This window comes from Marmota marmota, unplaced genomic scaffold (assembly GCF_001458135.2).
Source record: "Marmota marmota marmota unplaced genomic scaffold, marMar, whole genome shotgun sequence".
Taxonomy (NCBI): domain Eukaryota; kingdom Metazoa; phylum Chordata; class Mammalia; order Rodentia; family Sciuridae; genus Marmota; species Marmota marmota.
This window is the reverse complement of record NW_025999925.1, coordinates 6,326,970-6,351,405: the sequence shown is the minus strand read 5'-3', so window position 1 is coordinate 6,351,405 and position 24,436 is coordinate 6,326,970. Positions and strand designations below refer to the sequence as shown.

The following is a 24,436-nucleotide window of genomic DNA, read 5'->3' as shown; positions in this document are numbered from 1 at the left end:
TGTAAATCAATGGATGTGTAACTGATGTGATTCTGCAATCTGTGTATGGGGTGAAGGTGGGAGTTCATAACCCACTTGAATCAAAGTGTGGAATATGATATGTCAAGAAATTTGTAATGTTTTGAACAACCCACAATAAAAAATTAAAAAAAATATATTTAAGAAAAAAAAAAACATATGAATCTCTAAGTATACATTTTTCCAATTAAACATTTCCTAGAAACCCAGTATGAACTCTCCTGCCCATAGATAGGGTCAGATATTCTTTTCATAACCCAGTTTCATGCAGTTGAAACCCACTCCTCCTTTGACATCTCAGGACTGCTGCTCTGTCCTCTCCTGTGCCTGCACTAGCTGTGCTCTCCCTTCTGTAAGCACCTCCAGCACTTTGTACAGCTTAGGGCATGTACACTGTTCTTCTGCAGGGTTCATCTACTTGTCTCATACCCACATGCTTTTAGTTATCTGAGGGCAAAGGGCTATTTTTTACTTGTTGTTACACCCCCTTATAAGACATAGCATAGTAACTTGCAGTAGAAGTCACTGAATAATAATTTGCCTATCTGGAATTAAATGGTCCAATATTGACCTCATTATTAAAAATAAAAGTTACCAAATAAGTATGTGCAATACCACTCTAACAGACTTCCTGTGTTACAAGGTAAAATGGTTAGTTTGCAGTTACCTCAGAGGCTAAGTGTTCTAGAAGCAAACATACTATTTCATTCCTACCAGGAAAAGTAGAAAATAACAAGTGCTGGCAGGGATGTAGAACACTGCTGATTGGAATGTAAAATGATATAGGTACTGCAGAAAAGAGTCTGGAGGTTCTTCAAACAGCTAAACAGAAAATTACCATTATGACCATGTAACAATTCCACGTCTAGGTATATACACAAAAGAAGTGAAAGCAAGGACTCAAACAGTTCCTTCTAGACCAACCTTCACAAGCAGTATTATTCACAGAAGCCAAAAAGTGGGAAAAACCAAGTGTCTGGGCTGGGATGTGGCTCAGTGATAGAGCACTTGACTAGCATTGGCCCTGGGTTTGATCCCCAGCACCACACACACATACACACACACACACAAAAGTGTCCCACACATGATTAAATAACATAGTGTATATACATATACATAGTGGAATAATGTTCAGTATACAATTATTCAATGCTACAACATGGATTAACCTTGAAAAAAATATACTAAATTAAATAAGCCAAGTACAAAAAGAAAATATTGTATGATTCCATTTATATGAAATATCTAGAACAGGTAATTCAGAGAGGCAGGACATATGTTAGAGATTGTGATGGGCTGAAGTAGGGAGGATAAAGTAATTGCTTAATAATTTCAGTTTCTGTTTAGAGTAATGAAAAATATTTACAAATAGACAGTGGTAATGGTTGTAAAACTGCAATTGCCATTGATTTGTACCCTTAAAATAATTCAAATGGCAATTTTTAAATTTTGTTTTAGATATACATTAGAGTATACTTTGACATATTATACATTCATGGAGCATTAACTTATTCTAATTAGGATCCCATTCTTGTGGTTGTACATGATGTGGAGTTACACTGGCCATGTACTCATATGAGTAGGAAAGTTTTGTCCAACTCATTGTACTTACTGTCTTTCCTGTTTCCATCTCCCATCCCTTCCCTCATTCCCCTTTGTCTAATCCAATGAATTTCTGTTCTTCCCCTCTATACCTCTCTTGTTGTGGGTTAGCATCCACATATCAGGGAGAACATTTGGCCTTTGGTTTTTTCACTTAGTATGTTAGCCTCCAGTTTCATCCATTTATTGGAAATACCATAATTTCATTCTTCTTTATGGCTGATTAATATTTCATTGTGTATATGAGTGTACAGGATTTTTAAAATCCTGTCTGTTGAAGGTACCTACATTGGTTCCATAGCTTGGCTACTGTGAATTGAGATGCTATAAAACATTGATGCGACTGCATCACTGTAGTTTGCCGATTTTAACTCCTTTCATTTTAAACCAAGGAGTGGGATAACTGGGTCAAATGGTGGCTCCATTCCAAGTTTTCTAAGGAAATCTCCATACTGCTTTCCAAAGTGGTTGTACCAAAATGCAGTTCCCACCAGCAATGTATGATTGAACATTTTTCCCCACATCCTTGCCAACATTTGCTTGTTACTTATATTCTTGATAATTGTCATTCTTACTGGAGTGAGATGGAACATCAGTGTAGTTTTAATTTGCATTTCTCTAATTGCTAAAGATGTTGAACATCAAATGGAAATTTTATGTTATATATATTTTGCCATGATTTTTAAAACGTAATATATCAAAACCACTGAATTGCACACTTTAAATGTGTGACTGCATAATATGTGAATTATATTTTAATAGTTGTTCAAATGTGTATATAGGATGATTTAGGTAGAAGTATCATGTAACAGCATTATAAATACTCAGCAATATGTCAAATTTGAAGATGTCTAAGTAAAGATAATTCACAATAACATATTAACTTAGAGTCAGTATCAACTAAGTAACTAGTACTTACTGAAAAAGAAAATAAAAATTATGTGCTGAGGGGAGCTCAGTGGTAGAGCACTTGCCTAGCATATGTGAGGTTCTGGGTTCTATCACCAGCATGGCAAAATTAAAAGGTGGGGAGTTTAAAGTAAACATACTAAGGACACCAACTGAGGCTAGTATCGAAACAAACTGCTCAGGAGGGCCATTTTTTTTCCTATGAATTCAAAAAGTATTATTCCACATACTCAGTGTCCTCTGCATGAAAATGATAAGTATCTGGATCAGCATTTTAATGGGCAATGTGAGTCATCTGGAATTGATTCCTAATCAGGAAAGACTATAATGCTGCATCATTCTGAGAAAGGTACAGACAGAGAAAAGAGTAGCATGCCTATATGTGACTCTAGAAAAACAGTAACAATTATTAGCTTTCTATCCTAGGTCCAGAAGTTGGGGGAGAATGAGCACGGAGCACAATACTTTCAAAGAAAGTAAGTCACATTTTTGGGGGGCGGGGGACGGGCCTGTATGGGGATTGAACTCAAGGCTACTCGACCACTGAGCCACATCCCAGCCCTATTTTGATTTTATTTAGAGACAGAGTCTCACTAAGTTGCTTAGCACCTTGCTTTTGCTGAGGTGGCTTTGAACTTGCAATCCTCCTGCCTCAGCCTCCCAAGCTACTGGGATTAGAAGCACGCAAATAGTCACTTTTAATCTAAGAAGATTATCATTTTATATATAATAGAATATGTTCACAAAGCATTTTCTTATGTAAAACACCAATTTTAATGAATTCTGGATCATATGCCCAATTCCATACTCCTACACATATTAAAAGAATATCTGCTGAATAGACATTTAAGTAAATGAAAAAAAAATTAAAACACACAAATTTCATTATTAGCAAATAGAAACAATATTTACCTAAAATTCTTTGGAGATGCAAAAATCATTAATAACTTTTATTAATGTGGACATGAAAATTCATAAATAAGTTTTCAAATTTCATGGAAAAGAAAATCAAAGTCATGTTCCGAAAGAATACAAATTATTTAGTAACTAGTACTTACTGAAAAAGAAAGTATCTATTAGTCACTCCTATATTAAGTCATTCTAACTCTTTTACCAGTTAAAAGAAGAGAAAAATTTTTGGATTTCTCTAATAATTCCTGTGAAGCATTTATTTATTGTTGGTGGACCCATTTATGGTATTTTCTCCTTTGGCCCCAAAATATTATCCTATTCTTTCTAATAGTTTACTACAGAAATCAGTCCTTTAAAAAAAAGATAATTAAGAAATAATCTGAGAGAAAACAGAGGAAATCTATTTGTGTAAAATAAGGGTTGAATTGTTTCCATATCTATGAAGATATTCAAGAGGCATATATTGTTTCGGTACTTAAAACTTGGATTATAAAATGACACTATGGAAGAAATACAGACATTTGGGGTACTCTATATAATAATGATAACCTATTCCAATTATGCAAAACTTAGTAACAACAAAATTCTCAGTATTGCTTTCCTTTCCATTAAAACAAACATATACCACAGAGCCACAATTGGCTGGAGCTGGAAAGAGAAACAGCCTTATAAAACCCAAGAATTCTAGAACCAAAATAGTGTGCACAGGTAACTTTTCAAGGGCATTAACTGTTTATGAAGAGTATGACCCCTAGTGGTTATAAACTATGCTACATACCCCCAAAAGATTTTGTGTGTGTGTTATTAAATAGCCAATTTTGAGCAATTATGGAAGAAAAAAGAAGAAATCAGTGTTTTTCTTGGATCTCAATTTCTATCATTGTAAGAGAAATGTCTGACATTAAAATACTAAAGCCACCTCAGATTATACTTTAACATGTATTATTCCCATTTCTTCTTCTTCATAAATGATACAGAAAATCACTTCATCTAAACTCCTTGTTTCACAGGTAAAGAATATGAGATCCTAGCTGGACGTGGCACACCTGAAATCCCAGTGACTGGGCAGGAGGATCATGACTTCAAAGCCAGCTTCAGCAATGGTGAGGCACTAAGCAACTCAGTGAGACCCTGTCTCTAATGAAAATACAAAATAGGGCTGGGGATATGGCTCAGTGGTCAAGTGCCCCTGAGTTCAATCCCTGGTGTCCCCTGGTCCCCCCTACTCCCCCAGGTTAGCTTAAAGATTTGGACAGCACCAACTGACAGTACACATATAAAATGAGGTAGCTGATAACTTCTTTAACTATGAGGTTAAAAAAAAAATCAACCAAAATATCAGAGTGTGTAACATAATTCCAAGATCAATTCTTTTATTTGAGAAACAGTCATATTTTTTGAATGCCTGGCCTATGAATATGAGCACATCTCTACAACTATTTCATTCATGGGTTGGGTCCTAAAAAATGGAGTACCTGGAAAATGGGGGAGAAGGGAATTCCAGGATGGAGTCTGGAGCACTGCACTTAGTAGTCCATTACACAGCAGCCGAGGATAAACGCTTCCACCATGCTGACTCTCCAGATCAGCTGTTCTACCTATCCCCCCTCCCCCCGCCACACACACTACTGCTAGTTAAAATTCTCTCCACGCTTCCCAGAGCAGACTCATGGTGGGCATCTTCCGCCCTTGGCCCTCTTCTCACTCCATGTGCTTTCCAGGCTTCACTTACTTTAGGAAGATGATACTTCCCAGTCTAGAAATCCAGGCCATGTGCTCCTTACTTGTATATCCAAAAGCCTACCAAATACTTAGACTTTAATGTCCCACCAGTATTTTACACTCCCTGTATAAAAGGTTGAAACCACCTTGATCTCCAAACCTGCTCTTCTTATACTCTCCCTTCCTGAAAGGCCCATCATCTAAAAACTTGGAGGGCATCATTTATCTACTATTTACAAGCCCAAGCTGAATTAATAATCATTACCTGCTCACTTTCTACTGACTACATTTAGTTCAAGTCAACATCATTACTAACTAGCTGCCTAGCCCATCTCCCAGCCTTGGTTTTTCCAAGTACTAGAACCCTGCTCCCCAAATCCCAAATCTATTTCAGAATAATCCTTCTAAAACTCAAATCAGATCAACTCAGTTACTCTCCTCCTTAAGACTCTTCTATGGCTCACCACCTCTTTATGGAGACAATTCAAACTTCTTAACAAGGTTTCCTAGTCAATAAGATTCTGCAGGACAGAACTGCACTTACATGTTCACTCTCAACTCCCAACACCCCACATTTCTCTTTGCCCCAATATATACACCAACTTCCTTTTCCATCCATTCTGACCTATTTGTAAGTCCCTAAATTTGCCATGTTACATTCTGTGACTAGATATGAACTAATATGCCCACTGTCTGGGACCTACTTACTCTCTTATCCTTATTCCTTTATTTAGATAATTACAATAATGGAGAGACGTCATTGTACCTCAGCTGAGACAAAACTTCAATAGACTGCATAGCTGGGTACAGTGGCACATGCCCTGTAATCAGGAGGCTGAGGCAGGAGGATGGCTTGGGCCCAGGAGTTCAAGGCCAACCTGGGCAGTACTGTGAGATTTCATTTTAAAAAACAGCAAAAAAAAAAAAAAAAGGACTTAATTCCTTAGGAAGACCTCCAAAACTTGGCTAGGTGCTCCTCTGCTCCCTTTCCTCACCTATGTGATGGCCATTAAATCACAGGATGGTGGTGCCCATTCATTCGTTTCTCTTCCCAGACTCACCTAACCAGCCCTCACAATTAAGGAAGCTGATTACTTGTAAAACACAAGAAAATCCTAAACCAGAACCTGAATATCAAAGGGTAAAATGTGAGTCAAGAAGATCAAAAAGGAAAACTAATTGTAATTGTGCCACATAATTTGCATTTATTATTTCATTTCATCCTCATGCCAACCCCATAAAAGTAGCTATTCCCATTTCTTCTTTCATTCAATAAATATCTGAATGCCTATCACATGCTAATCACTGCCTATCACTGCTTCAGATGTGAGGAATCTAAGCTAAAAGCATAGAGGTGACCGAGGCCCTGCTCTCGGGCAGCTTGGAGTGCAAGTGAGGACACTGAACCTGAGCGGCTGTAGGCTCCCGTCTCAGGTCACACAGCTGTTAAGTGAAGCATCAGAATTTCAACCTGAGCTGCATGGTTTTAAAGCAAAGCTCTTGCTCTCCTCGTTTAATTCCAATGCTAAAAGACAGGTCTTCCCTAGAGGGGTTTATCAAGCTGGGTACCCAGAATACATGCTCTACAAGGCATATAAACTGGCTTATGTTCAGGTCCCAGAGTGACCAAAACAGACAGAAAGTTCCCCAAGAAAAGAGAGACTTGCATAATCCCAAAGACGGGGAGTCATGAGACAGATTCTGTAGAGCAGGCAGCAGGATCTGAGGTGGTCTTGGAGTAGCAGAGAAGATGAAGTATTGGGTTAAGACACACAGCCAATGACAAGGGGGATGAAGGAATGGATGGCTGGGGACGTATCTGAGGAAAGTCAATAGTTCTATTTGACTAAAGAAGAAAATATGGTTCCAGGAGTTGTGAAACATCACCACTAGTCCTTTTTCTCACCACCACCACAATCCCATTCCCAGCCCCAGATTCACATCAAAAATCTACACAATGTTAGTTAATATAGAAACTATATATGAAATGGACTGAAAGAAGAGAGCATGGTATGAGAGTGACCTATAAAAAATGTTCTGAAGGTATCCCAGGAAGTGACCAAAATAAAAGGGGGAAAAAATAAAAATGTGCTGGGGCTGTAGCTCAGTGGTAGAGTGCTTTCCTGGCACATGCGAGGACCTGGGTTTGATCCTCAGCACCACATAAAGATAAACAAGTAAAATAAAGGCATTGTGTCCATCTACAAATAAAAAAATATATTTTTTTTAAAAAAAAGGTAATAGAAGCATTGACAGAAGCAGTACAGCACTAAAACAAATCACAAAAAGTGCTTTGGTAGGTATTCAATATTTCTGTTTTGAAGAAGCAAATGCATAATGGTGGGATATTGTTATATTGTATGCATGTGTGAATATGTAACAACAAATCCCATCATTATGCATAACTATAATGCAACAATAAAATGTGGATAAAGAAAAAAAAGAAGCTATATAAGCTTCATTCAAAACAGAAATTGCAGAACATAAAAGATCAAAAATTTTAAAATTTGGTTGGCTCTCCAATTCATAAAATCAGCCTTCAGCTAAAAGGTCTTAAAAATGGAGGTCGAATATATTCTAAATGGTTGGGACCAAGAGTGCTTCAGATTTCAGAATACATGCAAATACATAATGAAATATCCTGGGGATGAAGCCAAATTTATACATGAAATTTATTTATTTTTCATACATATCTTTTACACATAGCCTGAGTGTTATTTTATATAATTTTATAATGTGTCTGTCATGTGAGGTAAGATGTGGAATTTTCCACTTGGGGCATAATGTCAATGGTCAAAAGTTTCAAATTTTGGATTCTGGATTAGGGATGTTCAATCTGTATTCCTTTTTTTTTTTTTTTTTTTCCTGGAAGTTGCAAACATGATTTTTCTAAAATATGTTCTGTGCATAACTATTTTTTTTTTTATTTTTGGTACCAGGAATTGAATTCAGGGACACTCGGCCACTAAGCCACATCCCCAGCCCTATTTTGTATTTTATTTAGAGACAGGGACTCACTGAGTTGCTTAGCATCTCACTGTTGCTGAGGCTGGCTTTGAACTCAAGATCCTCCTACCTCAGCCTCCTAACCCGCTGGGATTACAGGCATGTGCCACCGCGTCCAGCTCTGTGCCTAATTATTCATTGTAAAAAATAATACTCGAAGAGCAAACTTGCACAAGAACAACAAAACAACTTGAGGTTACACAAAATGGGAGAACAAGATCTTCGCATCAGGCTCACGAGAAAAATCACAGACATGAAGCTGCACTTACTTTTTTAAACATGACTAGTGAGATGACTGCTGATGCTGTGAAAAGAGCCGCTATGATTATCATCATGATTCCAACAGGAATGTTTTGGTTGAGACCAGTAAGGGATGAAATCCAACCACTACAAAATAATCAAAAGCAAAGTGTAGTTAAGCAGATAAGTTAATGCAGACTTCTTAAAAATAATACCTAACCGACATTCAGCACTTAAGAGGCAGGCAGTGTTCAATTTCTTTATATGTATTAGTTCATTTAATTCTAACGCGATCATAATCTCATAAGAGAGGTGCTATTTTTACTATTTTACAGATGAGAAACTGGGTCACAGAGGTACTCGGTGCCCAAGTTCTCACAGCTAATAAAGCATAATCTTAATTCAAAAGCAGATGAAACCACTGAGCCCCAAGTGTTTACCACCACATTATTGCACTGTTTAAGCTTGTGAGTTCATGGCCATATTTTTAAATGCTCATTTTAAATTCTGTGGAATTATGGGAGGAAATATTTGCAAACCTCACATTTAACACAGGATTAGTTTCTAGAATATAAAAAGAACTTTTATGGTTCAACAATACAAAAAAATCATCTAGAAAATAGGCAAAACACATGGTGAGACAATTCACTAGGAGGACAGAAAGATGGCAAAGAAACACATGAAAAGTTGTTCAATTTCTTTAGTCATTAGGGTAATGCAAATTCAAACCACAATGAGATATCACTACACATCCATCAGAACGGCTGATGTAACAGTGGCAACACTAAATGAGGTGGAGGCTGAATCACACATAATTGTTGGTGAGATTATAAAATGGTACAGCCATTCTGGAAGACAGTTTATCATTTTCTTTAAAAACAAAAACAAATGAAAAAAACACATGCAACTTCTCTATGGCCCAACTAATTATTGTGTCATCCCAGAGAAATGAAAACTTATATTCACACAAAAACCTGCTCATGAATGCTCACAGTGGCTTTATTCATAATAGCTTCAAACTGGAAACAATCCAGATGTTCTTCAATTGGGGAATAGTTAAACAAATTGTGGTACATCTATACCATGGAACACTACTCAAGAATAAAAAAAAAAAGAACCTACTGATACACAGAACAACTTGGATGACTCTCCACAGGATTATGCAGAGTAAAAAAGCCAGCAGTTGCATGCTGTATAATTCCGATTAAGTAATCCTCATAAAGTGATAGAATGATCAGAATGACAAACAGATTAGTGGTTGTTTGGGGTTAAGGAAGCAGTGGGAGCAGGAGAGCTATGCGTGTGGCTATCAAAAAGTATTCATACACAATTTATTTAAAGAAGATAGAATGTGCTGTTTTATAAAATGGGAACATAACCTTCAAAGGGAATGGTTTGTACAAATGCTACATCTCTTGGGACATGTTAAAACTGTGTTCCTTGTTTTTTTCTTTATCTTATTTGTTTGCTTTGGCTGATCTGACTTTTCTGTGTAAACTATATTAGGATACAAAAATTATATACAAATATTAGATTAACAACTTAAAACTAATAAAGTAAATAAACTTACCAATTGCCCCAATTATGAAATCCTGCAGCCTGGAGCACATGTACAGCAAACTGACAAATATAGACGAAGAAGAATACAAAGAATCTGAAAGAACTGTCACTCCTTTGAAAAACAAAAGAGGGGGAAGGAGAGAAGAAAGAAGAAATGTCATTTTTCTCATTAATTTTATATTCACATGCAGATTGTCATTCAAACCTTTAAAAAAGTGGCAATAATCTTAGGCTTAAAATTAAAATAGTAATATTATAATAATTTATTTGAACCTTTCATGTAAATATTCAATATCATTCCAATCTTACTTTGTTCTTTCAGTTTCTAACTGCACCAAAATCCATCTTGACAACTCAGCTTTCATTTTTAAAGCAAACTTCACAAGAATTATAATACACAATGAAGTATAAATATTTAAAATATTCAATTTAATAATATTTAAACTTATTTAATATATGCATATTAAAACATGTACATGCCTGGACTTTCCCCTATCAATACTGTGAGCATATCCCAAGTTTTCTGGATAATCCCTCCCTTTTTCTCCCCCTTACTTTACCAGCAGCTTTCTGTCATCATATTTTGCCTATTTCAGAACTCTCTGCACATGAGATCATATAGTATAACACTCCAGATTCATCCATGCTGTGGCATGTATCAGAAAGTCATTCCTTTTCATTGCTTAATAATGTATAAATATGCCACAGTTTATTCATTCACTATCGATGGACATTTAGGTTGTTTGCAGATTTTTACTATTGCAAATAAAGTTATTATGAACATTACTATATAAGAATTCATATGAACATACATTTCTTTTTCTCCTGGGTAATTACTTACAGGTGGAAAGGTAGAGACACAGAAGTGTTCATTAAATTTCTAAGAAGAAATTGCAATCTGTTTTATCAAGGGGTTGTTCCATTTTACATTTCCGCTGGCAGGGTATGAGTGTTCCAGCTCCACATCTTACTAATACTGGGTAATGTCAGTCTTTTTAATGCTAGCCATTCCAATGTATGTATAGTAGTATCTTATTTGGTTTTGATTTTTCTAGTGAGTAATTCTGTTAAGCATCTTTGCCTGTCATCTGTGGATCTTCTTTGGTGAACTATTTATTAAAATCTTTTTCTGATGTTTTAACTAAATTATTTTCCCCCTTATTCTTGCATTTTGAGAGTTTTTATAATACAGATTCTATATACACAAGTTCTTTATTATATATATGCTTGGCAAATATTTTCTCCCAGCCATGGCTTTTCAATTTGATGTATGTATGTATGACAATTATCTGTGTTTTTAAAGGGAAGAGCATCTTAAAGAGCAGCTTTTGATAAGTTTTGCCTTTTCTGAATTCCACTTTACTTATTCATTATTTTATGGATCTTGATTTTCTTATTGTATCTAAAAAAATCTGTGCAAAAGCCAAGGAAATAATTCTGTTCTCTTCTAGAAGTTTAACTTTTTCAGCTTTAGATTGTAGTCTATACTTTTTTGAATTACTTTTTTTTGCACAAGGTATTAATTGAAACTCTTTGTTTAATTTAACTTGGTACCAGAAATTGAACCCAGGGTTGCTTAACCACTAAGCCACATCCTCAGCCCTTTTTATAAAATTTATTATGAGACAGAGTCTCACTAAGTTGGTTAGGGCCTTGCTAAGTAGCTGCGGCTGGTTTTGAACTTCGCTCCTCCTGCCTCAGCCTCCAGAGCCTCTGGGATATAGGCAGATACCACTGCGCCCAGCCAGCATCATTTCTTAATGATGATTTTTCTGTAACTGCATTGTTTTTTTATCTTTCTCAAAAATCATTGGTCTATGGTGGATTTATATTCATTTCTGGATGTTCTATTCTGTGCCATTTTTCTCTATCTTTATGTCAATATTACACTATTTTGATTACTGAAACAATCTAAGCTTCAAAGTCTTCAAATTAGGTAGTGTTAGTTTATTGGCTTCATGATTCCTTTTCAGAGTTGTTCTATCTATTTTAAGGCTTTTACATGTTTTACATTTACCTTCTAGAATCACCATGTCTTATTTCCTGAAAAGAGCCTGCTGGAATCTGTTTATATTTTCTACATAGATAATCATGGGTATATGAAAAATATAGTTCTTTCTTTCTAATTTGCATACCTTTTATTTTGTTTTCTTGCCCGATTATACTGGCCAGAGCTTGCAACACAATATTGAATAGAAGTGGTAATAATAAATGTCTGTTATGGTTTGGATATGTGATGTCCCCCAAAAGCTCATGGGTGAGACAATGCAAGAACAGTCGCATAAAAACATGAGTGGATTAGGAGAGTCTTAACCTGATCAAAGCACTAATCTCCTGATGGATTAACTGGGTGGTAACAGTAGGCAGGTAAGGTGTGGCTGGAGGAGGGAGATCACTGGGGGTGTTCCATTGGTGCTCATGTTTGATCCCTGGTGAGCAGAATTCTCTCTGCTTCCTATTGCCATACCTTACCACCATGATTTTCTGCCTCACCTCAGGCCCAGAGCTATGGACTGAGGCCCCTTAAACTGTGAGCCAAATCAACTTTTCCTCCTCTATGTTGTCCTTGTCAGGTCTTTTGGTCACAATTCTGACTAAAATTGTCATTTCTGATCCAAGGCAGTTTTTAATAGATGCCTTTTATCAGGTTGAGAAAATCCCCTTCTATTCCAAGTTGGCTCAAGAAAGGATGTTGGATTTTGCCATATGCTTTTTGGGCATCAATTAAGATAAACATATGGTTTTAAAACCATGCAATATGGTGAATTGTGGCTAATTAATTTTCTAATATTAAACCAACCTAAAATTCTTGAAAGAAGCTCCATCCACTTGATCATGACATAGTATGTTTTTAATATACTGTGGAGTTAGGTATTAAAATTCAGTTCAGCAACACTTTAAATTCTCCTAAATTTACCCCATTTTCTGTTCATCACAGTGATTATTCGCGGCCCTCAACGCTTCACTTAATTTCAGCATTAACTGTTAATCAAAGAGGAAAACAGAAGTCACTGGAATAAATCCCTGCCCTTTCTTACTTCATAGATAAGGTCCTGCCTGCTTCTCTGTGGAGGGGCAGCGTCTGTCCTCTCAAAGCTAACACTAGCAGAAGAAACCTTTAGCCTGTCCTTCAGGTCATCTGGAGTGCTTCAGGTCATCTGGAGTGCTCCACTTCACCAGTTTCTTATTGTCTGCCCTGATGAGTCTTCACCTCTTCGGTTAGACTCTTCCCTTCAGTGCATACAAAGTTTTTTCATCTTCAAATAGCCCTCCTTTAACCCTGTCTTCCCCCAAAACTGCCACCTCTATCTTCCTCCTTCCCTTCAGTGACAAAAATCTTGAAGGAGCAGTCTACCAATGATTTCCTCAACCTCCCTCTTCTTACTGGTTTTCTTAATTCCCTGTAGCCTGGCTTCTCCACACAGATACCACCAGAAGCACTTCAGAGTCATGAGAAACCCATGAATTTCCAAATCAAATTTCTCAGTCTCTACTTGGTTATGGCTTTCAACACTGAAAGTCCTCACTCTTAGCCTCTGGCTTCAGTAATGTTACTCACTTCTATTTCTGTCATTTCTCTGATCTAGACTGTCTCAGTTTTCTTATTTCTGTACCCATTTCCTCTATGTCCAACTGTTTTTACAGAAAAGCACCAGAAGTAATTCTTGCATCTTCTAATGTTTGGGAATCATCTACCACAGGATAAAGTCCAAGTAATAAGACACTATATACTATATACCTCTTCATAAAACATACCTACAATCCCTGTTCTAGCTCCTCTTACCAGAAGAACACATGTCTTGCTATCTCAGTATCTTTATTCTCTCTTCCACCTGGCAAACATAATTCACTTAGGTCCCGCCCACACCCAAAGACAGGACAGTCAAGTTTCGCTCCCTAAAGGGAATAAAGCCCAAATTTAGCATTTGAAATTCTCTGTTCCTTCTCCCCAACCTATTTATTAATCATTTATTTCCATAACATGAATTCATAGATATATATTTTATTCTTTAGATTAAAATCAAAAACTATCATTTATTTTGTTGTTCAAATTGTTCCAGCTTAAGCCTTTTAAAATCTGTTTAGTATTTGATGATCGGTACTCATCTTGCATTTTCCCTGTTCCTGCTCCACAATGAGCCATTATTTGAAAGAACAAAAGAGCAATTTTAATGGTTTGATAATAATGTTTCCTACATTAGTCATTTAAATCAAATGGTAATTGATAATTCTATCAGTAATATGTTAAGCAAAGTTAGTATTAATTAATGACATGTTCTTCAAGAAAATTGCCAATGAAAACAATAAACAGCAAAACCCACAATATAAAACGCTATTTTTATTAGTACCAAATAGAAACTCCATAGGTGCCTCATCTCTCTGGGAAACAAAATATTACTAACTTAATAATTGATTTTTTTATTTATTTAGTTTACTGTTTTGAGGAAGTCACTTCTGAAACATTCCTATTTCCCTAATCTTTATCAGTGTATAAAAATATAACTTAATATTTTCTTATTTCTTATTAAATATTTTACTTTTATTATTTGTGTATCAAGAAACCAGAATAGCAAAATTACATAATACATATACTGAAAAGGCTCTTGATTAATTTCTAAAGGCTTCACAATTATTTCAGTTACCCAAGAGCCATCTTTTACTTCCACATCTACAGATATATTCCAGAAGTTGAAACTGCTTCACTATAACTTTTAGTTAAGAAATCTTTTTTTAAAAAAATTTTTTAGTTCCCAATGGTTCTTTATTTTGTTTATTTATATGAGGTGTTGAGAATTGAACCCAGTGCCTCATACATGGTAGACAAGTGCTATACCACTGAGCTACAACAGCAGCCCAAAAAATCTTTTGAAGGATATCAAGTATGTTTTAAAAAATTAAGAAGTCCTACTAAAAGAATATTTCTAAAATATCGCTTCCAAATACAGATGGCTTCCCTTCCTCTTTGGTATGTACAGTGAGTATACAAAATTATATAGTTAGTATGTGAAACTGATAAATTGGAACCCTCAAAATCTTTGAACCCCATTTTGTCTACTTCTTTTGTTCAAGAAGGCTACATAAGCAGCTTACTTCACAACAGTTAAACTTGTGGAACCAACCTAGATGTCCTTCAATAGGTGAATGGATAAAGAAACTGTGGTATAAATACACAGTGGACTATTACTCAGCAATAAAAGAGAACAAAATCATGGCATTTGCAGTAAATGGATGGAGTTGGAGAATATCATGATAAGCGAAGTAAGCCAATCCCCAAAAAACAAAAGGCAAATGTTCTCTCTGATAAGTGGATGCTGATCCATAATGGTGGGGGACGGGGGGACGGGAGCGGGGGCACAGGAAGAATGGAGGAACTTTGGGCAAAGGGAACGTAGGGGAAGGGAGGGGAAAGAAAAAGGGGCAGGAAAGATGGACATCATTACCTTAGGTACATGTATTACTGAACATGTGATGTGACTCTACATTGTGTACAACCAGAGGAATGAAAAATTGTGCTCCATTAGTGTACAATGAATCAAAATGTATTCTGCTGTCATGTATAGCTAATTACAACAAATTTAAAAAGAAAAAAGAATAAATAAAATTGTAGAACACTCAAAAAAGAAATAGAAGAAGACAATAGAGGTGAAAAGACCTCCCACATGCATGAGTTGGCAGAATTAATATAGTTAAAATGGCCATATTACCAAAAGCAATCCAAAGATTCAATGCAATCCCTGTCAAATTACCAAGAACATTCTTCACAGAATTAGAAAAAAAAAAACTGTCCTTAAGTTAATATGGAAGATTAAAAGACTCAGAATAGCCAAAAAATGAAAAGAAGAAGAAGCCTATATGAGTTTCTTCTTTTTAGTTCTGTGATACTGGAGATCAAACCCAGGGCCTCCACTAAACTATACCCCCACCCATAAATAACTTTTTTAACAGACCGTGTTTATGTTATTTGTCTAACAAACATCTTTCCTGAACAAGGAAACAGTAAAATTCATTCCATTGTACAGTGACCATGCTAATATGAATACTATCCCCAGCACTGCAAAAAAAAAAAAAAAACAAACTTCAAAGTTCTCTAAAATACAAAACTGTGTTCCAGCACTTACTTAACTACATGGACTCATTTTCAAGAAGAACAAAATCTTCCTCTGATATGTCCAAATTATTGCAAATGCAAAATCAGAAAAACTTTGAAAAGGTTGCCTCATTTTCTAACTAGACAGGCAATCATTGAAAATATAACTCTTTATAAATCAAAATGATACCTAAAAAGTGAATCTGACTCTTGTGAAAAAAAAATTCTGCAATGTGGGATTGCAATTCCCCAACAAATCTAAAACTTATTAAGGAGTGACATTCAAAAACCTGAGTTAGTCACACTGCTAAAAAGCATATTAACTATAATTCCCAATATACTGAACTCTGTATAATGTAGGAAACTCTGTAAAGTGTAGATTAACAAGCTAAAGCAATGCAATCATCATAGGAGCATAATGTTCATTCAAGATACATAAGGGAAAGGTAAGTCTAGGTGAGAAACTCTGAAGCAGAGTCTGTAGACACCCAGGAGGTCTGTATCTGAACCAGGATCAGAAAGGGACCAGAAGAAAAATCATAATTAGGGATAGAAGGACTTCTACTGGCCTTCATCACCAAAAGCAATGGGTCTTACATACAGGAAGAGATTAGGAAGCCAACTGTTTAAATAGTATAGCTTGTACTTAGTATTTTGTTGTTGTTGTTGTTGCTGCTGCTGCTGCACCCTAGGGATCCAACCCAGGGCCTTGCACATGCTAGGGAAGTGCTCTACCACTGAGCTATACCCTCAGACTCCTTTAACCATTTCAAATCACAGAGGGAAGAAAGTAAAGACACAGAACAACAATATAAATTGATTAAAGCCAAGTGCTTTAAATTGTAATCTGCCTCAGTATACAATGAAGTATTTGTGGTACCATGAATATTCATTCTTAATAAATCCACCTAAGTAATATATTTCCTGGTCTGAATGAATTAATGAACGAATAAAACTTCCTATTACTTACATCCTGGCTTTTTCAGGTCAAAGCCTATTAGAAAATTGAATTTTAAATAAACCAGTGTTTTTTGGTTTAATGTGTTCTGCCACGTTGTAGCATAGGCTTACAGAAAATTTCTTCCTTAAATTATCATAATAAATTTCAGAAAATAGATTTATATGTTCTTGTAAAGTTTATTTCACAAACCAAAACAATATCAGAGACAGTAATTATAACTACAGTTTGGGGGAGCCAGGAGAGACAAAGTATTTCATGATTTTAAAAGAACATACTTCATACATTAACTTACAGTTAACTAAAATACTATGGCCTGTGCTTTGGGCAACTCAACATAGTGGTTAAGAGAATCCAGTTTCAGCGAGTGATAGTGGGTTTGAATCCAATGCACTTAAAACTCTAACTTCAGGCAAAATGCCCAAAGTGTTTCCATTTACAAAATGGGATGACAGTAGAACCTAATTTTGTTCCAATAAAATAATACATGTAAATATGCATACATATCACATAGGAAACAACTAATAATTGTTCCTTGTTAGTACCACTAAATACACTACTATGATCCTGCACCAAAATAAACTGTTTTGCTCCCAGATGTGAGATTAAGCTGCTGAAAAGAAAGATCTTGAAACTTTCTGGAACATGGACAACTTAATGACTACTACTAGTACCAAACAACATACGAAGTCTTTAATGAGACAAAGGCATTAGAATAAAAAGAAATCTAGGAGGTACAGCTGCTTTACTTGTCTTAGTCACTTGGAATCTTGGAATCCACGATTGTTTAAATCAGCCCTACTTTCCCTCTAATAACTGCTGAAATCAGTTCATTCTATAGAATAGTACTTGAAAAGGTAGTACCATGAACCCCACAAATCATGTAAAACAATCTGCAAAATGTGTGTGTTTTTAAGGAAGAGGGTTCAAAGATTTAAGATTTTATAATAGAGTCTATGGCTTTAAAACTATTAAGAACCACTCACTACCTGAGCCCAGATAAAAACAGGAGGATAGAAAGGATCCTGAACTCTATCTTCTTCCCATCTGTGTTCTGCCAAAAGCAGGGAGGCATGATAAAACTTTCAACCCACACCTGGGCTCAAGCTCCAGATCCTCTATACTTGATATTTTACAAAAATAGCTAACCTGTTTTGAGCCTTATGTGCCAGGGACCTCAATAAACACAAGCATTGTCCCTTCAGTCCTTACAATACCCCCATGAGGTAGGAACTCGTACCAATTCCATTTGACTCCTTTTAGAGAGATGAAATAATCAAAAAACACAGCTGCTAACAAAAACAGTATAGATGACTTATCTGCCTGTCTATAGCTAATGTCCTTAACCATCTGATAAAATTACCTCTAAGACACTATTTTAATTCATTTCATCTTCTACAAGATTAGAATTATCAATCAATAGAACATCACTGTCTAAAAAAATTAACCCCATTTGCTTAATGTAGTATTTCATATATAAAGGGATATGACAAAATTTCTTTTCATATGCAATGATTTATATTGTTGAAAATTCTCTTTTAGAGTCATGGAAGACAAAATAGACAAAACAATATTTGCAGTTAATGGGGGGGAAAAAAAAGACTAACTGGCCATGATGGCACATACCTGTAGTTTTAGAAATTCAGAAGACTGAGGCAGGAGAATCACATGTTGGTGACCAGCCTCAGTAACTCAGTGAAACCCGGTTTTAAAAAATAAAAAGGGCTGGGGCTGGGATTGTGGCTCAGTGGTAGAGCACTTGCCTGGCATATGTGAGGAACTGGGTTCGATCCTCAGCACTGCATATAAATAAATAAATTAAATTAAAGGTCCATTGATAACTGAGCAAAATATTTTTTAAAAATTTTTTATTAAAAAAACATAAAGGGCTGAGAATGTAGCTTGGTGTCAGAGCACACTCCTCCCATCCCCAGCCCCTGCACACTGGGTTTCAATTCCCAGTATCATTAAATAAATACATAAAAACTAAAATAAAGACTGAAACATCACTAAACTACTACTTGATATAGGCAAAGATTTTCTTGATACAACTAAAATCTCATGATTTCATTACCAGTCAATGTAGAAAGCATAAATAGCTACAATAAGCCAGTACCCAACCATTTTAATTAACCTTGAACAACAAAACTAATAATTTAAAGGAAAACAGAAGTCAACATTGGTGAGCTCCTGTGTCAAAATGAAACTATTTTCAGGATATTACATAGGCTATGCTCTTATAAAACAGAAAACTCAAAACATTTTTCCACAAATATGCCATTTATTTCAACAAAGAACACTAAACAGAGTTTGGGTTTTGAACCATCTAGAATATTAAATCTGGAAGCTATTCAACGCGTCTTTTTTTTTCTTATGTCACAAAAGACAGTTTACTATCAATCCTCTTACTTTATCATCCTATCATGCTTTCACTACAAGTTCCCTATTTAATCATCTATGTTGCAATATCCCTAAACTCTTCCTGTAAGTGTGAACATATCCTCAAATTCTAAATAAACTATCTTAAACTTACTGTGGGTCAAGTTAGTAAATATGTATTACCTCTTAAAGTAAAATGTCCTAGAGAAAAACAATATATATGCCTCATGAAATATTGCCCCAAACAAGTAACTTTCATTGAATAAACTAAAACTTGAACTTAAAATCTAGAATTGACTCATCAAAAAGTTTTTAAACTAATCTTATGTGCCCAACATTATTTTTTTAAATACTTACTGAACATCTCAAATATTGTAACAGTACTACTAACATCTCCTTCTGCCTCTTAGCTAGTCTTTAAGAGGAAAATATCTGACAGTACTGATTTACTCTGAAGTATAAATGATGCCAGACAGGGCAGTAAAGTGTCTTCACAAACAGGTTTGCATTTAAAAAGAATAGTGCACAGAAGAAGATTATTTTTTTTTAATTATAGATAAAGGTGGGAGACAGGGAGGGAGGAGGGAAGTGTTGGGGAGTGATACTGGCCAAATTATATTGTTCTACTGTGTGTATATGTGAATATATAACAACTCACATGATTGTGTACTACTCTAATGCACCAATAAAAAATGTGGGGAAAAAAGAGATAAGAAAATTAAAGATGGAAAAAAGAAAAACCAAAATGCTTTTAAAACTTCTTTAAGTTAAAAAAAACAAACAAACAAACAAAAAAAAACAGGGGCAGGGTCACTGATAAGAGTGAAACACCACATTCCAGAGACATGTCTCTAAAGCTGAGGCAGAACCAGAATGAGAACTTCCTTCTCTCCTCAACCCTCTCCACCTCCACCAGGGTGAAAAGTTAGAAAGTAACAAGCAGCAGCAGGTACTCCTAGAGGGAGAAAGAAAATGTAAAATAAGACCCATAGGCACAAAGGGGAGACCAAGTTAGTGGAGAGCAGATATTTAAAGAAAAAAAAAAGGCTCTGGAAAACCAAGCCTCACCTTAAACATGAATAACACCAAAGGACTCTGAAGTCTGTGGTGTACTGGGGACAACCATGGCAACCAAGCACCCAAACTCAGATCAATTCCTGACTGTACTGCTTGAAACCTATTCAGCCACCCACACACATTACTACAAGCCTAGCCCAAGGGAAAAGGCACAGCCATTTCTAAGCACGACTCTTATTTATCTCAGTCTATTGTTTTCAATAGATGTCCAGCTTTTCAATAAGAAATCACCAGGCATAAAAAGAAACAAGGGAAAAAAATATCTTCGAGAGACAAAACAATCAAGAAAAAAAGACACATAAAAGTTGTTGAAATGGCACTAATAAAGGCCAATGTAAAATTCATTTTTCTTTGTAAGTAAAAGCAGCAGCAATGTACTGTGTATTTTGGAATATACAAAAATACAGAACAAAACTGTACCAAGGCTTTAGGGAATAAGCCAAATTATCTTGTTGGGAGGTAGCTGACAATCTACATGAAAGAGAATACTATATGAATATAGACCATGATTAAAGATGTATGTTCTAAACATGAGGGGATCATTAAAAAAAAGGAGATTTGAACAGGAATATATAATGAAGAAATACAGAAGAACACAGAATCATTAACAACTTATTGATCCAAAGGAAAGCAAAAGGATGAAAGAGTAGTTGTTTCTTTCAAATATAAAACAGTTAATAAAACTGCAGATTTTAATCCAATCTGATTGTTAACTATACTAAATGAAATGACATAAACACACTGCAGATAAGTCAAAATGCACTTAATATCCTAACCTACAAAACTGCATGGCTTAGCAACACAATACACTGTATTGGTTATTTACACTCATTGCTGGCTAGGAGCTGTGGCCCTTTGAGCTGCCCAGTACCACAAAATAATATTGCATCACATTTCACTACTTCAGAAAAGACCAAAATTCAAAATACACTTTCTCCTAAATGCATACGGGGCTGTCAGTAATCAAATCAGATTGCCAACTTGGAGGCAAAAGACCCAAGTATGCCAACCCAAAGGAGTTACTTTCTAATAGATACCTAGATGAGTTAAAAGCAGAAGGACAGAAAAAAAGTTAAAGTATGCAAAGATGAATCAAAAGAAAGCTGGAATTGCTGTAGCAATATCAGATAAAATAGATTCCAGAAAAACGCATTATCACCAAGAATAAAGAGGTACATTACATAACCAACAGTGGAATACCCATTCTTTCATGTGTACGCAGAAGATTTAGTTTCAGAGTTTTAAAATTCCTAAGCCTGCTGTCTACATGGCTTCTTATATCTGCTTCTGCACTCAATCTGTTATATTATTATTTTGGTTGAGAATAAAGAAAGCATCTTCCCAAATAAAAATAATTAGAAAAGGAGAGTGGTAAGCTCCCTGAAGGAAAGACCCCAAGGGTCCTTAGATCACACTTAGAAAAAGTATTATGAAATAACCTGCATACAAAGTTAACAGATCACTTTTCTTCTCTGCATTGCCAACATTGCACAAAACTTTGTAGTAAACACTAACTTCTTTGGTTAAATAACTGTTTGAGAAGTAAACATCACTAGTAAATTGTCTAAAGCTAAACTTTAGAAGAAACACCTGAATCCACTGGAAAAAAAATGTAAATGTAATAAAGTTAGAAGGAACACAGAGCTCTCAATTTCTAATTTGAAGGAATGGGTTAAAACTCAGCTCCTGATGATCTCCTCAAAAGACTGTAAAGATCTGGGTATGGTGGCACATGCCTATAATCCCAGGAACTCTGGAGGCTGAGGCAGGAGAATCTCAAGTTCAAAGCCAGCTCAGCAATTTAGTGAGGCCCAAAGCAACTGAGGCCCTAAGCAACTTACAGAGACTCTGTCTCAAAATAAAAATAAAATAAAAAGGGCTGGGGATGTGGCTCAGTGGTAAAGCACACTAAAAAAAAAAAAAAAAAAGTTGTTTTTTAAACAAACAAGAAACCAAACAACCATAAGGACAAAAGGGAAGAGGACAACAACAGAATTTTGTAAACTGCAAAGGAGCTGAATTTATAGTTGATTCAACAACAAAAACTAAAACCCAAGTCAGCAATGGAGAAAATGAAGAACTAAAATTCCCTAACCTTAGAAACTCCTTAAACCTTAGAACAGCTCAAAAAGCTAGATAGACACACCAACTATTTTGTAAGGCAAAGGCAGGCATAGGTAAAAACAAGAAGATGAGCTGAAAGACTGTAAGAAGCAGTCTGACCCCCAGATCCTTCCCTCTGCCCTCTTATAAGATTGGTTCAGTTTATTCAGAAAGTACACAACCAAAGGGATTCTTAAAAACAGGGCATCAGAACAAGCCATGCACAAGCACACTGAAAAACAGAGAAATTAAGTGAACATTCATACTATGAATATTTAGATGATTCCCAGTCTTCTGCCCTGATGCTAACCTCCAAGAAAACCGGCAGCTAAATTAATTCCATGTGGGGGAGTAGAAAACATCAATTGGAAACATTTGCTTCTCAGAAAATAAACCACTACAACACATAAGACCTAGTCACACAGGTAACACACTGATGAAGGGATCCCGCAATATTAACCCACTTATTGAAGGTCAGTTGAAGGTCCTACCCATATGCAAAAAACTCTATTTGTTTCTCAGTGTGGTTGATTTTTTTTTTTTTTTTTTTTTTTTTAGTGTGCTTTACCACTGAGCCACATCCCCAGCCCTTTTTATTTNTTTTTTTTTTTTTTTTTTTTTTTTTTTTTTTTTTTTTTTTTTTTTTTTTTGGTAGTGCTGGAGATTGAACCCAGGGCTGCTAGGGAATCTCAGGTCATATTTCAATAACAGATTTTTTTAAAAAACCATTTGTTGATTCTCATGATTGAAAAACATTTTGCATACATTATCCCTAATCTTCTTAGCAACTCTGCAGATATTATACCATTTCCACTAAAAAATTGAGGTTCTGAAAGGTTTCACACATTTGACCATAATAACACAGAATGCAGATTTTGAAGTGGGGAAGCCAGGATTCTAAATCTTTCTCAGTCTGTTTCCAGTAGTTATGTTTTTTCAACAATAATACCCTCTCATTAATAATCACCAACTATATTGAAGTATTTACATAATGCTTAGGGACTTGTGAAACAAAACTATAATTTTTAAAAAATGCACAAGTGACACAATAGCATGTTTAATTCATAACTAGTAAACTTAGCTTTTAAAAACATACACACTTGAAACTTCTCTATATAATTCTCATTCAGATTTATGCAATGGGATTACCTTATGGAGGACAAAGTCCTTGAGTATATCAGTGAAAGGAAAGGCCAAAGTAATACGCTGATAAGGTACACTAATGATATAAAGTACTTTAATTCAACTTCCTCCATAAGAAAAATTTTCAGTTCTACTCTGCACAGTGAAACCCAGATAATATATTCATGATAAACTCTAAAAGGCTGAGTGAGCTTCAGCTAATAATCTAGCCTAGGGATTGATAATGCCATAATTAAAAATGTTCCATGAAACATTTTAATTAAGGAAAAAAAGATAATACATGTCTTCAAGTAATAAAGGCAGACAGCTGGCTTTTAGAGTTTATTTTGGCTACATAATTATAGAATGTTTATCATCCAAAGTCTCATCTCAGATTATTAAAGAAAATTCTCATGAAGATATTCCTCCTTCCACCCGCCAGCATCATTATAGATAATATACTGGTAACATAATGGAAGTAAGCAACCTTAGATGTTAAAAGAAGAAGAAGGAAAAAATAAAAATAAAAAAAGCCTTCTAATGCAGCCTTAGATAACAAAGGAAGAGGCAGAAATAACATTCTTCCCAGATGGTACAAAAAGTAAATAGGTTCTTATTAATCTCTAACCCATATCTATGGGGGAACTTCTCCCCATTTCTTGACAACCAATCTACCATATTCCAATATATCCAAAGGATGTATTCAAAGATTCCTTCCTCCTTTCCCTTCCCTTCACTAT

The 24,436-nt window shown here is 35.5% G+C and overlaps 1 protein-coding gene across 2 annotated transcripts in view; it reads right to left on the bottom strand.

Annotated features, from left to right (window-relative positions):
• The window catches only part of Scamp1 (secretory carrier membrane protein 1), a 100,360-nt gene that overhangs the window by 11,157 nt on the left and 64,767 nt on the right, over positions 1-24,436 (bottom strand). For both annotated transcript variants that reach the window (XM_015497829.2, XM_048800182.1), the window contains 2 exons: positions 9,980-10,081; positions 8,439-8,556 (listed from right to left, as the gene is read on the bottom strand). In XM_015497829.2, coding sequence (XP_015353315.1) covers positions 8,439-8,556; positions 9,980-10,081 — 220 coding nt within the window. The remainder of the gene's footprint in view (positions 1-8,438; positions 8,557-9,979; positions 10,082-24,436) is intronic.